The 13,913-nt window shown below is 41.5% G+C and overlaps 1 protein-coding gene across 1 annotated transcript in view; it reads left to right on the forward strand.

Moving 5' to 3' along the window:
• Positions 1-7,397, forward strand: part of xylt2 (xylosyltransferase II) — a 16,186-nt gene extending 8,789 nt beyond the window's left edge. Inside the window, exons 4-11 of the mRNA XM_061712806.1 lie at positions 1,904-2,106; positions 2,676-2,756; positions 2,925-3,141; positions 3,535-3,711; positions 3,871-4,127; positions 4,457-4,652; positions 4,869-5,202; positions 5,767-7,397. Coding sequence (XP_061568790.1) covers positions 1,904-2,106; positions 2,676-2,756; positions 2,925-3,141; positions 3,535-3,711; positions 3,871-4,127; positions 4,457-4,652; positions 4,869-5,202; positions 5,767-6,089 — 1,788 coding nt within the window. The 3' untranslated portion in view covers positions 6,090-7,397. The remainder of the gene's footprint in view (positions 1-1,903; positions 2,107-2,675; positions 2,757-2,924; positions 3,142-3,534; positions 3,712-3,870; positions 4,128-4,456; positions 4,653-4,868; positions 5,203-5,766) is intronic.
• Positions 7,398-13,913: the final 6,516 nt, after the last annotated feature.

Consider the following 13,913-nt stretch of genomic DNA (forward strand, 5'->3'; position numbering starts at 1 on the left):
CCTTCCTTCTTTTTTCCTCCTGCTCTCTCCTTCCTTCCTTCTTTTTTCCTCCTGCTCTCTCCTTCCTTCCTTTTTTCCTCCTTCCTTCCTTCCTTCCTTCCTTCCTTCCTTCCTTTCTTCCTTCTTTTTTCCTCCTGCTCTCTCCTTCCTTCCTTCTTTTTTCCTCCTTCCTTCCTTCCTTCCTTCCTTCCTCCTGCTCTCTCCTTCCTTCTTTTTTCCTCCTGCTCTCTCCTTCCTTCCTTCCTTCCTTCCTTCCTTCCTTCCTTCCTTCTTTTTTCCTCCTGCTCTCTCCTTCCTTCCTTCCTTCCTTCCTTCCTTCCTTCCTTCCTTCCTTCCTTCCTTCCTTCCTTCCTTCCTTCCTTCCTTCTTTTTTCCTCCTGCTCTCTCCTTCCTTCCTTCCTTCCTTCTTTTTTCCTCCTGCTCTCTCCTTCCTTCCTTCCTTCCTTCTTTTTTCCTCCTGCTCTTTCCTTCCTTCCTTCCTTCCTTCCTTCCTTCCTTCCTTCCTTCCTTCCTTCCTTCCTTCCTTCCTTCCTTCACGTTGTGCGTGGATTTAACACAGAACCATAAATAAGCTTTACACAAAAACGTCATCAATGGGAATTTATAATTTTTACCGCGAGATGACAAATTCTTATCGTGAGGAATTTTTTTGACGGTTCTTCGTGAACGGTAAAATATCACCCATTCGTAGTTCACAGGCGGCATCATAGTTGGGCTCAGAGGAAGTTGTTTATAGACAAACGGTCTCTAGAGGGCTGTTCTGCACCCGCTGAAACCAAGATGAGTCGGCCTCCCTGCATTACAAGGGTTTCATTGATCCTGCAGTTCGTGCACGACGGTAAAGGAGATTAGCCTGGATAGAGTTGACTGGTTATCTCAGGGGCTGGAGTTAGTGCAGGAAAGGTTTGTGTTGTGTGTAGCGTGTAGCTGCAAGGAAAAAGACAGTCGTGTTGGCAGCTTTAGTGTTCCTGTAGTCGATGCACCTGTTGTAGAGGTTGTTGAGTCACAGGGAATTTCTGTTCTGCTGCCAAGGCACAATGAAGCAGCTCACTGGAGGCCATGATGAACAATAAGTCAGGGGGACAGACACGCCACGGACGCCGTCTTACACACCTAGCTAGCCCTAATTCATCCATCTGTGAGGCAAAGCCCCGTTTGAGAGATGAGGCTGTAAAACTGTTCAGGCGGGATTGGAGTCTTGTCTACCTGCTGCTCCACACTTTATCACCCAAGCTGCTGTCCTTTCAGTCTACAGATCAGCACTATGAATTTAGATTATTCTTTTTTATTTTCTCTCTAAACATTTACTGGACTAAACATCCACTCTATGTATTAAAAATGCATGGTGGATTCATTGTCTAACACGGTTGAACTATGTCTACATTTGTAGTTAAGTTACTGGTGTATACGGCTCTTAAACTGCACATTTTATTTAAGTTAAACCTTTAATAACTTTGAGGGAAAAAATATTGATTGCTGATTTGCTGATCATTCAATTTATCTGTACAATCACAAATTTTCACATCAATCTTGAAATTCTTGTGGAGTCTCTAGTAATGTGTAGTTTTTTTAATGTCATTCTTTATTTCACGCTAATCTCTTCTCCATTTGTTTCAATTATCCTTCAGTTTAGTTCATTTATCTTCATATCTGTTGGCTTATGTTACTAAAAGGAGTAGAAACGGGCAATACAATCTTTTTTTTATTGTGATTGTTTATAGTACACAGCACCTGCTGTTCTCGTTCTCTTTTAACATGAGCCAACTTTGTGTGGTGACCTTGGCAGAGTGGCAGCTGCAGCTCTATGGGAATCATTGCAAGCTGAAACTAGATTAGTGTTGTTTCACAATCAGCTCCACCTGATTTAACTCTTTAAATGACAGTTTGCTTTGAAATCTTCCAGCGATCAGGCTACATGCATCGGAAGGTCTTGCAGATCGCTCAGAAATTCCCAAATGTACGTTCCACTCCCTGGCGAATGGTCACCATCTGGGGAGGAGCCAGCCTTCTGAAGGCTTACCTGCGCAGCATGCAGGACCTGCTGGCCATGCACGACTGGAAGTGGGACTTTTTCATCAATCTCAGCGCAACAGACTTCCCAACCAGGTGACTCACAAGTGTACACACACAGCAGCATATTAGGATTTTCCCGGCAATTAAATGCTAAATATAATCTTTGTTGTGTTTTATTGTATAAGCAGATGTAATTTTCATGCCAGCTACAGATGATTGATGCAAGTTACTTAAATTCAGTTTTGGGATACAAAATCTTTAACAATTTTTCAAACTTGTATATAATTTTACATCACCTCCTGTAGTTTGTGGAGCTGTAGGCACATGTGTTTCCTCGCTGACTAATATTACTTGGGTTTGTTTGATGGCAAGATCAGTGGTTTAGGAGCATTCTAATAAATGGGTTGGTTTGATCACTGAATCATAGAGGGAGCAGTAAATAGCCTTCTTCATGCATGAATATCTTGGAGCAACTTTGAATCACAGCAGCTGAAAGTCCTCCTGAACTTTACTAGACTGCAAAAGTTTGCATGTGCTTTGTCACAAATAGACAAGATGGTGCGTCCCAAACCCTGTCCAAATGAACCACGTTTAGTCTGAAGTTGCTTAAGCCGGTGCTTTCCATTCATCCTCTCTAATTTCACCTTAATCTCTCTCCACAGGACCAATGATGAGCTGGTGGCGTTTTTGTCGCAGCACAGAGACAAGAACTTCCTCAAGTCTCATGGGAGAGAGAATGCCAGGTGAGGATTCAAGTTTTAAGATAGACAACTTGCAGAAGCTCAATTTGCAGCGTAATTCTCCTGGAATTAAATATAATTGTAAGATCGTTTGCTTTGAAAAATACTGGAAATAGGATTAAATTGTCTTTGTCAGCCGTCACATGTGTTATCTGTGTTTCTGCGTTCAAGGTTCATTAAGAAGCAGGGCCTTGACCGTCTCTTCCATGAGTGCGACAACCACATGTGGCGTCTTGGCGAGCGCAGCATCCCAGACGGCCTGGAGGTCTCGGGTGGCTCTGACTGGTTTGCGCTCAACCGTCACTTTGTGGACTACGTCATAAACTCCCAGGATGAGTTAGTGTTAGGACTGAAGCAGTTCTATACCTACGCCCTGCTCCCCGCTGAGGTACGAAAGCCTTAGGTCATCTCTTTATCCCCCCGTACCTGACACTGACAGAATGATATACAAGCCTCTCTCAGATTCGCCCTCCCCTGCCAAGCGAGAAGAGCCTCGCAGCAGAGATAATATAATACTTAAAGCTTTGCGGCACAGTGCCGAGCATAAGTGCCAGATGAGAGGAGGGTTCACTATAATTTATCCGGCTGTGTAGTCTCAACAGAGGGGCTGCAGTCGTTTCTCTACAGATGAGCTGTGAGCTCTCTCACTGCGTCTGTGGTTGGAAACGGTTCATTTATGTCTTTCACAGTTTACAATAACTTGAAAATAACACAATATCTCCTTATTGTTCTTGCACCACCCTGGAGAAATATAGTATTTACCCTTGAGTTTTCTCCTCAGTCCTTTTTCCACACAGTGCTTGGAAACAGTCGCATGTGTGACACCCTGGTGGACAATAACCTGCGTGTCACCAACTGGAATCGGAAGCTGGGCTGCAAGTGTCAGTACAAACACATAGTTGACTGGTGTGGCTGCTCTCCCAACGACTTCAAACCACAAGACCTCATTAGGATTCAGGTGGGTGCACCAGGGGGGGTGTAGAGCCGGGATTACTAGCTCCTCTTTTCTTTTTCGACATATCTTGTAGAGTCTCAGTTTCTCATGTTTTCTTCTCAAAGTTTTTAAGCATCTTTTAAAAAAGTGTCTCTTTGCTGTTTTCCAATTTTCCTTCCACAGCAATTGAGCCGCCCGACATTCTTTGCCCGAAAGTTTGAGTCGACGGTGAACCAGGAGGCTATAGATATTTTGGACACGCACTTGTATGGCCAGTATGCTCCAGGAACCGCTGCTGTCAAATCCTACTGGGAGAGCGTGTTTGACCAGTCTGATGGACTGGGCTCCCTCAGTGACGTTGCTCTCACTGCATACTCTTCTTTTGTCCGACAAAGCCTGGGGAGTCTGAATACTGCCCAGAGCAACAAGAAGGCCTGCAGGTGGATATTCTGTCTAAAGCCCTTTTCACATAGAACGCGCAAAGCGGCGGCCGCCGCCGGCTTTCCCATTCATTGTGTATGTGTTGCCGCCACGCAAGAGCGCCGGGCTGTGCCCGTAAAACTTTACGGTCGCCTAGCCACAAATATGTACGCGATGCACGCATGCTTGCCTTGCTCTGCACCGACGCTGCGCCCACCCGGCGGTGTGCGCGGCGCAAACCGCGTTCTATGTGAAAGCATCTTAAGTCTCCTAGACATGGTCGCTGAACATTTTGTTACCGAACCTCTTTTCTTTGTTGTGTGTAATTTTTATTTTGTCATCCCTGCAGGTTTGAACCCGTAGACAATCCTCTCGCTGTGCATTTGTACTTTTACGATGACCACTTCCAAGGGTATCTGGTTCGTCAGGAAGTTCAGGCTGTTGGGTCGCAGGACAGGGAGATACTAGAAGTGTGGGCTGTCCCTCAAGCCATGGTCATCTTTGAGACAAACCTTGGAGAGTTTGAGAGACTCAAGAACCTAGAAGTAAGCACTCTCCAAGAAGGAGATTTAACTTTTTTTTAAATTCTTTTATGCACTTCTAAGATCAAGTTACCCCAAGGAAACTGCTATATGAGAAGATTATTTGCAACAAATTAGGGAATTAACATATTTATAAAGTTTAATTGCTTAAAACGTATCTTCTAAGGTGCGTTGGGAACATTGTATCACGTAAACCACTTTTATCTTTCTCCCCAACAGATTGGAACAGAGTGGGACCCCAAAGAAAGGATCTTCCGTAACTTTGGGGGTGTGATCGGTCCCTTGGACGAACCACTAGCAGTCCAGAAGTGGGCACGCGGTCCAAATCTCACGGCCACCATTGTTTGGATTGACCCAGCGGCGGTGGTGGCAGCATCTTATGACATCACTGCTGACGTAGATGCAGAGTACACACACTACAAGCCGCCGCTGCAGCATCCGCTGAGGCCCGGCATGTGGACAATACAGGTGTTGAGACAATGGGAGCGCATAGCCGAAGTTCGCTTCCTCGTCATGCCTTTAACTTTTAACAATAAGGAGCCGTTGCGCAAAGGTGAGGATATAAATAAAGGTTATAGAAAATAATGGTGTAACAATATACAGGACTGTCTCAGAAAATTAGAATATTGTGATAAAGTCCTTTATTTTCTGTAATGCAAAAAATGTCATACATTCTGGATTCATTACAAATCAACTGAAATATTGCAAGCCTTTTATTATTTTAATATTGCTGATCATGGCTTACAGCTTAAGAAAACTCAAATATCCTATCTCAAAATTAGAAATTCTGGGAATCTTAATCTTAAACTGTAAGCCATAATCGGCAATATGAAAATAATAAAAGGCTTGCCATATTTCAGTTGATTTGTAATGAATCCAGAATGTATGACATTTTTGTTTTTTTAATTGCATTACAGAAAATAAAGACATTTATCACAATATTCTAATTTTCTGAGACAGTCCTGTAAAGGAAAACTTGTACTAGATTTTAATGCAGTTGAAGAAAGATCTTAACTATCACCATACTTTCATTGAAGCTAAAATATTTTGTGTTTAAATTGGAAAATTCCCTCTTCATTGTTTAGAAACCAATTTCCTTGTGATTTTTCAATTGCAGAAGAGGACAGCTGGCTCCACTCAGGGCCCCCAGGAAACCTGTACCTGGATCATAACTTTCAGCAGCTGAGCTCTGTGCTGAAGCTGCCGCCCCAGCAGCCGGCCATGCAGCTGGCCAAGCGCAACGCTCAGCTGGTGGGCCCGGCTCTTGACGCGTGGGTGGACGGAGCCGTGGGGACCTTCTGGGTTATGGACAACCTTTGTGCCACCAAGAAATCCTCTTGTCCAAACTTGGTATCCTGCTCCAAGTCCTCCTGGAGCTCCCTGTCCCCAGACCCAAAGTCTGAACTGGGCCCGATCAAAAGTGATGGGCGAATCAGGTAGCCCCGAGAAAACAGAAACTGTAGACTTTAAACATCCACAGGAAGACTTTGGGACGGTTGAACCAACATCAGAGACTTCTTGGAGATCCAGTGGGAACTCGGTGTCGTCTCTGAGGTCAGCTTGAAGCTCAAGGGCACACAAACGTCTGTCGTCCTGCACTGAGGAATCACAACATTCTTAGTGAGATGTTTAAACAGACTTAAGAGATGAGGTATGACTGCTGGAAGTTTGCACAAAGATGAATGCAGGTGCAAAAATATTGTTATTTTATTCTTCAGAATGGGTATAAGTGTTTTTAGCTGGCACACTGGTTTTCATCCATACAGCTGTTTGAGCAGTGGAGTACTCTGCACATGTTTGAACTCTGGGGGAATAGTTTTCAGTTTCATTCTACTTTGAAAGAAACAAAGAAAATTATTGAATCAAAAAAACTGGCTCCATTCTGCACTCTTATCTTCATTTCCAGGGAGAGTGGAACCTGAATTTTATTATTGTGCTTATTTTAAAGCATTTTTATGTAAGCACATGGAACGGACAGATGAAGTGCACTTTAATACAAGATGATGATGATGTTACATGGAGGTCACTCGTTTACTCGGTGAGTGGTACAAGTTGAGAGGTAATAGATAAGGTCATGTCTGTTATTTTTCAAAATGCTGCTTGCAAATACCTGCACAGCCACCTCCCATTGCACCGACACATCGGTTAAAACTTGGATAACACCTTGAGTTATTTAAAAAAAAAAGTGACTTTCCCTAGGTATAGTGTTTTAATTCTGTTTCCCGTGACATTTTATTGAACAAGAAACCTTTTTTAAACATTTGTCGGCCATTTGTCAGTTCTCTGAGCAAGTGTTTGTTACAGTATGTTGGCCCTTTTGTTTTTCACAAAAACGCCTCTGAGTTGTTTATCTTAAGGAAGTGCCTAGATTGATAGTATCGACAAAGAAGGTAAAAATAGGGAAGTTCAGCAGCTAAAACATGCACATCATTACAAATATATGATGCGATTCAGAACAAGTTATTAGATCTGGAGTTTAGATTTGTATTTTTCCTTTTTAAAATAATGAATGTTATAACAATTTGCATATTGTGCGCTACAGGAATAGTTTGACAATGTTTTAATTCGGTTTTGTATTTGTTTTAAAACATTTTTGAGACGGTGAGATGAACGACATCACTCTCCTGTGTTGTATGTTAGCTGAGCAAAGCTCATTACCTGAAAATAAGAAGGAACCGGCAAGATTTAATCAACCAGCCAAATCTCTTGTTTGACTATTGGTCTTTGCAAAAAAACAAAAAAAGGAAAGAAAGTAAATGAAGAAGAGAACCACTCTGTGTTGGGTTGGAGTGGAATATTTTATATTTCTCAAATTACCGTTGTCTCAGCTGATCATTCTGCTAAAGAATTAAAAAAGGTGTTTGTTCTGTATATAATAAAACAAGAAAGGTAGGTAAGGGGTGTCAGCCTTTTTTTGAAAAGAAAGCAAATGTAAAAATTATACAAACAAGTCCAATGTTTTCTGTTGAATGCAACACATTGATATCAGAGCATTATACCTTTTCAGTGTACGTGCTTATGAAGTACTTTCACTCCATGTCTGTCTTCCTCACAGGTTGGTTATTTATCATGTTTTAGATTTTCAGGTGCATTTCTCTTTAACTTTTTAACTCCACCAATCACAAATAGTCAAGTGTAAACACTGTTTGTGGTTTTATTTTAGTGGGATCATGTGACTAAGATGCCTTTTATTGTGTCACAAGGACATATTGTTTACCAAGGCTTAATAACACCATAAATATTACCAGTGGCGACACCGTGTTCCTGGTTTAGTTTGATGTGTTACTCGGTTTGATGTAAACACCTGTGTTCTCAGAGTATAGTCGGCCACCGTGTGAGTTTTCAAGTGACCTTGTTTACCTTGTGCAGTACAGTTGCTTCAGTGAAGCCCCGGTTTGAGTGACATAAAAGAGCAGAATAATGACTTGACAAATTTTATTTTTCTATCCTGTTTATCTCTTAACTGTTCAATTTGTGTTGAATTTGACAGTTGATCTGTTCCACATCACAGTTCCTCTGTGTCTTTGGGGTGGGGGGTTGAGGTTTCCGTCCAGCGGTGGTCCGGCTGCTGAGTCATCGTCGGCTCTGCGGCTCTTATCTGAGTCGGGACCTTAATTCTGTCACTGTACGCCTCTGGAAAAGCTCATAAGAGAGACATCCTGACTGATGACTCAATAAATACATTTCAAGTTATGACTTGTACTTTTTTTTTCTCTCTTTCTGTCTTTAACATGCCTGTATTTAAATCAGATTACAGGACTGTCTCAGAAAATTAGAATAGTGTGATAAAGTTCTTTATTTTCTGTAATGCAATTTAAAAAAAAAAAAAAAAAAAAATGTCATACATTCTGGATTCATTACAAATCAACTGAAATATTGCAAGCCTTTTATTATTTTAATATTGCTGATTATGGCTTACAGTTTAAGATTAAGATTCCCAGAATATTCTAATTTTTTGAGATAGTATATTTGAGTTTTCTTAAACTGTAAGCCATGATCAGCAATATTAAAATAATAAAAGGCTTGCAATATTTCAGTTGATTTGCAATGAATCCAGAATGTATGACATTTTTGCATTACAGAAAATAAAGGACTTTATCACAATATTCTAATTTTCTGAGACAGTCCTGTATATGATTGTTTAACAAGCGTGGTGAGTTCAATGAGAAGAGTTTTGTTTTGTCCATTTAGCAGCAGGATGCAGTTTAAGAGGGCGAGCGCTCTCCAGGGTGCTGACGGTCTCCTTGTCACTTCCTTATAGAAAAGCCCAACATGGCTGTTTTCATAAATACTTAAAGCAACATTTCCGTCTTTGTCCCTTTACAAAACTCATATAAATATTAAAGCCCTTGCCTGCTTAACCCACGGGATTTGGTGTAATTTTGGATATTGGTGCTGGATTATAAATTGCTTGGATGTAAAGGAACCCTGAGAAGACAGGAGCAGACAAAAAGGTACCGTAATAAACTTGAGGGAAAGGAAGGAGCAAAACTTTGCACGTTTAGTTCAGTGGTGGGCTTGACGCTGTTTCTGTGCATAAACCTGTAAATGTTTGAGATAAACAGGATGGATGATGTCTGTGAGATGGATGGCCACGAGGAACTGATCATGGGTTCCTTGGACAGCGCTTACGGGTCAGTGGTGGACACGGACACAGATGATGGACAAATGTCCCCATCTAATGTCTTCCCTTACAATGAAGAACTAACACATAAGGTGAGTTCATGACTTAGTCAACTTTAAAAGTATCTATGCCTTTACTTATGACCAGTTTTACTTCATAGCAACACTTTTACTGTCATATTACAGAAAGAAAAACTTCAGATCACTTGAAATCTCTGAATAATATCCAATTTAATACCATGTCAATCATTAATCACTCTGATTATAAGTAATGATTTCAATATATTACTTGTATTTTCCAAACTTTAAACCAGACTTGTGGACCTGACACAGCAGAGGATTATTTAAAGATCTGTTTCCCTGACAATGTCTACAACTTTGTGCATTTTTGCTGGATGCAGAAAAACTTCCAGAGCATTCCCAGAAATGTCCAAATTGACTTGCAAGCATGACACATACATCATTTACTGGTGCTGCAAAACTCGACTGATAAAACAACCTGCTCGGACATCTGCAAATGCCTCTCTCTCTCAGAATGTGTACTTTATTGCTCCAGCTCTGCAGCTATTCTAATGGTTTGTTCCCTCTATATGCCCCAAGGACCCTGATAACTAAATTACTGATTATTTGCGAAACAGGGATTGGTTTTGTGGTGAGCAGGGATGAAACTCCTTCGTCTCCACTGATTAAATTTGTGGTTATATATGTTGTTTAACCCGCTTCCAGCCTGCCAGTAACAACAGAGCGTACAAGATATGGATGGCTCCAGCTCCGTGCTGGCTGCTGCTCCAGCCCTCTCAGCTCCTTAAATGTCCTGGAGAACTCTTTTATCAAAATGTGCAGGAGAAAAATGCTTCAATGCCAAACTAAAAATGATAAAAAACACCCTTTTCAAAACTGGTTGAAGTTACATAAGAAGGAACAGGAGATGATTTGCTCCTTTTGAATTTTACATTTCATATAAAAAGTGCTCATGTAGTGGTAGAGAGGTTCTTCTGTCCTCCCAGGAAATGTCTCATCTATTACTTTAAAACGTGTATGAGATAATCTTATCTCAGTGCCAAGGTTGTGACACATCATTGATGAGCTAAGGGAAATCCCATGTTGCCATGGAGACGTTTCTATCAATACCACCCCTGCTATACGCCCTTGCCACAAAAAACTTCAGCCTCCCTCCTGGCTTAACAGTCCTGAGGATGTTTACGTGCCAGAATCCAAATTTAATGGAGGAGGCATGAAATAGTAATATGTTGATTTCAAGTTGGCCTCTGCACGCAACACTGCACAGCGTATTCTTCACGCTGAGTCACCGCAACTCTCTTCCGCTCCGCATCGTTGGAACTTCAGGTACACAACTGGTACCAACTCCTGCTGTTTATGCACGTCAGCCATCCGCCTCGGCAAACTATTTGCTTAATGTGTTTCATTCACAAGTAAAAAGCACCCTGTGTTTACTTGAGGGAACAACGAGCCCCTCTGAAAACCAAGACACCCACACTGATGCAGATAAGACTAGTGTCTTAACTGTTTTTTATGCAGATTCTCTTCATCATTCTCTTTATGTTTTTTGTTTTTGTCTCATGTTGTTATTTTTGTCATTTTCCACCTCTGTTATTAAAGGATTCAGTTTCTTTTGTTTCATTTTCTGTGTCCTTCTGGCTGGTCTGCGTTTTTTATTTCTGAGTCACTTTTAGTTGTATCTGGATCTCTGCTTGCTTGGTTTATCCGTGTGGTCATCTCATAGTTATAGCTATGTCTTATACAGGTAATCTGTTGTCTGTTTAATGTTTTAATGTTGCTTTCATGTCACCTTTTGACCTTCGATGTACCACTTTTTTACCTGTTCCGTCTCTTTGTGGTCATTTTCGACAGTTTGCATTATCATCAAGGTGTTTTGGAGCTTAGAAATCCAATGTCACTGTGCAGTTATCCCTTATATATCCAATATTGTTTGTTTTTTTTTCTTTGAAAAAGCCACAATGTATTTTTGTTACTCTTTGAAACCCATTTATTTCTGTTGGCTGTATAGGCGCTACTTAGCATTTTAAAAGTAAGCATCCCCATAGTGCAAGTGAGCAGAATTTACTTCCATGAATCAAATACGCTCAGATTTTCCTCCTATATATCTGCGCGAACCAAGTCCGTTTTTTTTAATGGAGCAGCCAGGCAAAAGAGAAAAACACGAATGTCAGTGATTAAAGAGAGCGCCTTACAAAGCAGAGCCCTGCATGCTGTCGCTCAGTGCTGTATTTGTGGGCTCTTGGAGACTACAGATAAGACACAGGCTGCAAGCCTGCTGGAGGAAGAGGAGGAGTCGTGTGCGAGGATGGAGGCTTGGAAGTGATTAATTTTCATCCCAAAGAGTACGTATCTGCTCAGAAAGAAGCTCTAGGTTCCCTAAGCCCTGTGTGAGGTGACAGACATTTGATGGCCACACAGATCACCACTTGCTGAATATGGAAAGCCTCTTTGAGTTCTCAGTCTAAGATGAGTGTGCTCGCAGAGTTTTTTGTGACATAACAACTGATTTGGTCGTGGTCCAACTTTCATTGTCACACTGTCCTTCTAGTCGGCTGCATATATGAAAAAAAACCATCATACCCCAAAAAAATTCTAACAAAAGGTTTTTCAGTGGATTATTGTAGTACTAGGTGTACTTAATGACATCCTAAAAGTCTACCAAAATCTGACCACCAGAAAGGTGTATTTTTCAAGATGGCGACCAAGGTGGCCAAGAAATCCCAGGTGAATAGGGTAAAATGTTTAACAAACAGATATCATGAAACTTCCCCAGTTAATTACTTACATGAAGACAAAAAAAAAATTGCATTGGAAGTTTTTTGAAATTGTATGTGTAACTATGCAAATTAGGCATATCTCATTGAATATGCGCCAATTCGCATAAAATAACCATTGCTCCTTATTCTTTAACAGAGACAAGCATTTTTGGTGCCAAACCCCATGTTTTTTGATAAAAGCATCTAATTAGAATATTTAAATTATAGTGACATTATTAGCCATGCACATTTAACATTTCAGTTTCACTTCTATTTCTAATCCTGTATTCAGGAGCTTTCTTTATACCTGTAGTCTAAAAAAATCCATTGACTACTACAGTGTGGTACTGTGAAATTAGTCAAAACAGGGTCGCCACGTGAAGGCTCAGTACCGCTAACCCCTATATTTTTTTTTTTTTTTTTTTGTATTTTTATGTTTTTTTAATTGTTTTTTTTTGTATTTTTATCTTTTTTTTCTATTGTTTTTACGTTTTTGTGTTTTTATGTTTTATTCCATGTCGGAGACATTGAGCCGACCTCCAGCTGTCACAAAGCATCACCGAACACGCTGCCGCTCACTGAGCACGACGATGAACACATCTCTCCTGCTGTAGTGCAGTGTTGCGGCCTCGGGCGATGACTGCAGTGCATGATGTCTTGCATCTATCTGTTATTTTTATCTACAGACCATCCTGGTGGGAGACAGCGGGGTGGGCAAGACTTCTCTGCTGGTTCAGTTTGACCAGGGCAAATTCATCCCGGGGTCTTTCACCTCCACCGTGGGCATCGGCTTCACCGTGAGTCCACTCCTCCTCTCCCTCACACACCCTCTCGTGTTTATCTCTCCCCTCCGCCCACCCCTGTGTGCCCTACTCCCTGCCATGCTGCTGACTTCGCCCTAGTGAGAAGGGCGTGCTTCTCCGATGGGTGGTTTGTGCTCAAGTCGTGACATAACAGCAAAGCAGATCCTCTCTGTTTTGTATGCTGAGAAGCGTTTGACTCCCTCAGTGTGTCAGAAAGGTGCAGCGTGCATCAGTGGGATGCTGCATTCATTAATATCCTTAACACTTTGTTAGGGGGGGATTATTACGGTTAATGATGCCAATGCTATGATTAAATTGATGGGAAGAGACCGCAACTAATGAATGTCACGGCAGCAGGCTGTTTGCTCCTGGATATGCGTAACAAAGCTGTTCTGAACAGGAATGATTGTATGCTTTGTGACAAGTGTGACAAAAGTTGGCAAACAGAAGCTGTGCATGGCTTATTTACGGAATGGTTTCTCTGCTGTAACTCTGATAACTGTGGCTTCATCTTCCCGTCATCATGAGTCGAGGGGACAGAAACCAGAGAGAAAGTATGAAATTGGCTTTGCCGTTTCACATTAATGCAAGTCTGCGATATACAGTAAGTGCTTGAATGTGTCACTCAGGGCTGAAAAAGCTGGCATATAAGAACACAATGGAAAAAATAAGTCACTTTGACACATGTGGCGACTGGATTTAAAGTTGCCCCTGCAAAACATTTCAAAATGACTCTCAGGTGTCTTTTGATTATCAATGGGCGAACCTATGGCATTTTGTCTAGCTTTAGCCCCGCCTGTGGCATGAGTTGTTCTCTGTTGGCTGGAATACATGCTCACCTTTAAAGTAGACATTCCCTGCCTTTTTCTTGTATTGCTTTCGGCAAGTTTACAGTTTACCGAGCTCTTTTTGAAATGTCTGTGACTCAGTTTGGTCAAAATCCCACAGAAACACAATGTAACAGTTCTCTTTTCAACGACACCTTTACAGCTCTGCTCACAGCAGATGGGTTTTAGTGGGTGGAGTCGGATGCTTTACTCGGCTCCGCCCCCTTTTCAATG

Source organism: Cololabis saira, chromosome 21 (genome assembly GCF_033807715.1).
Source record: "Cololabis saira isolate AMF1-May2022 chromosome 21, fColSai1.1, whole genome shotgun sequence".
Lineage (NCBI taxonomy): Eukaryota > Metazoa > Chordata > Actinopteri > Beloniformes > Belonidae > Cololabis > Cololabis saira.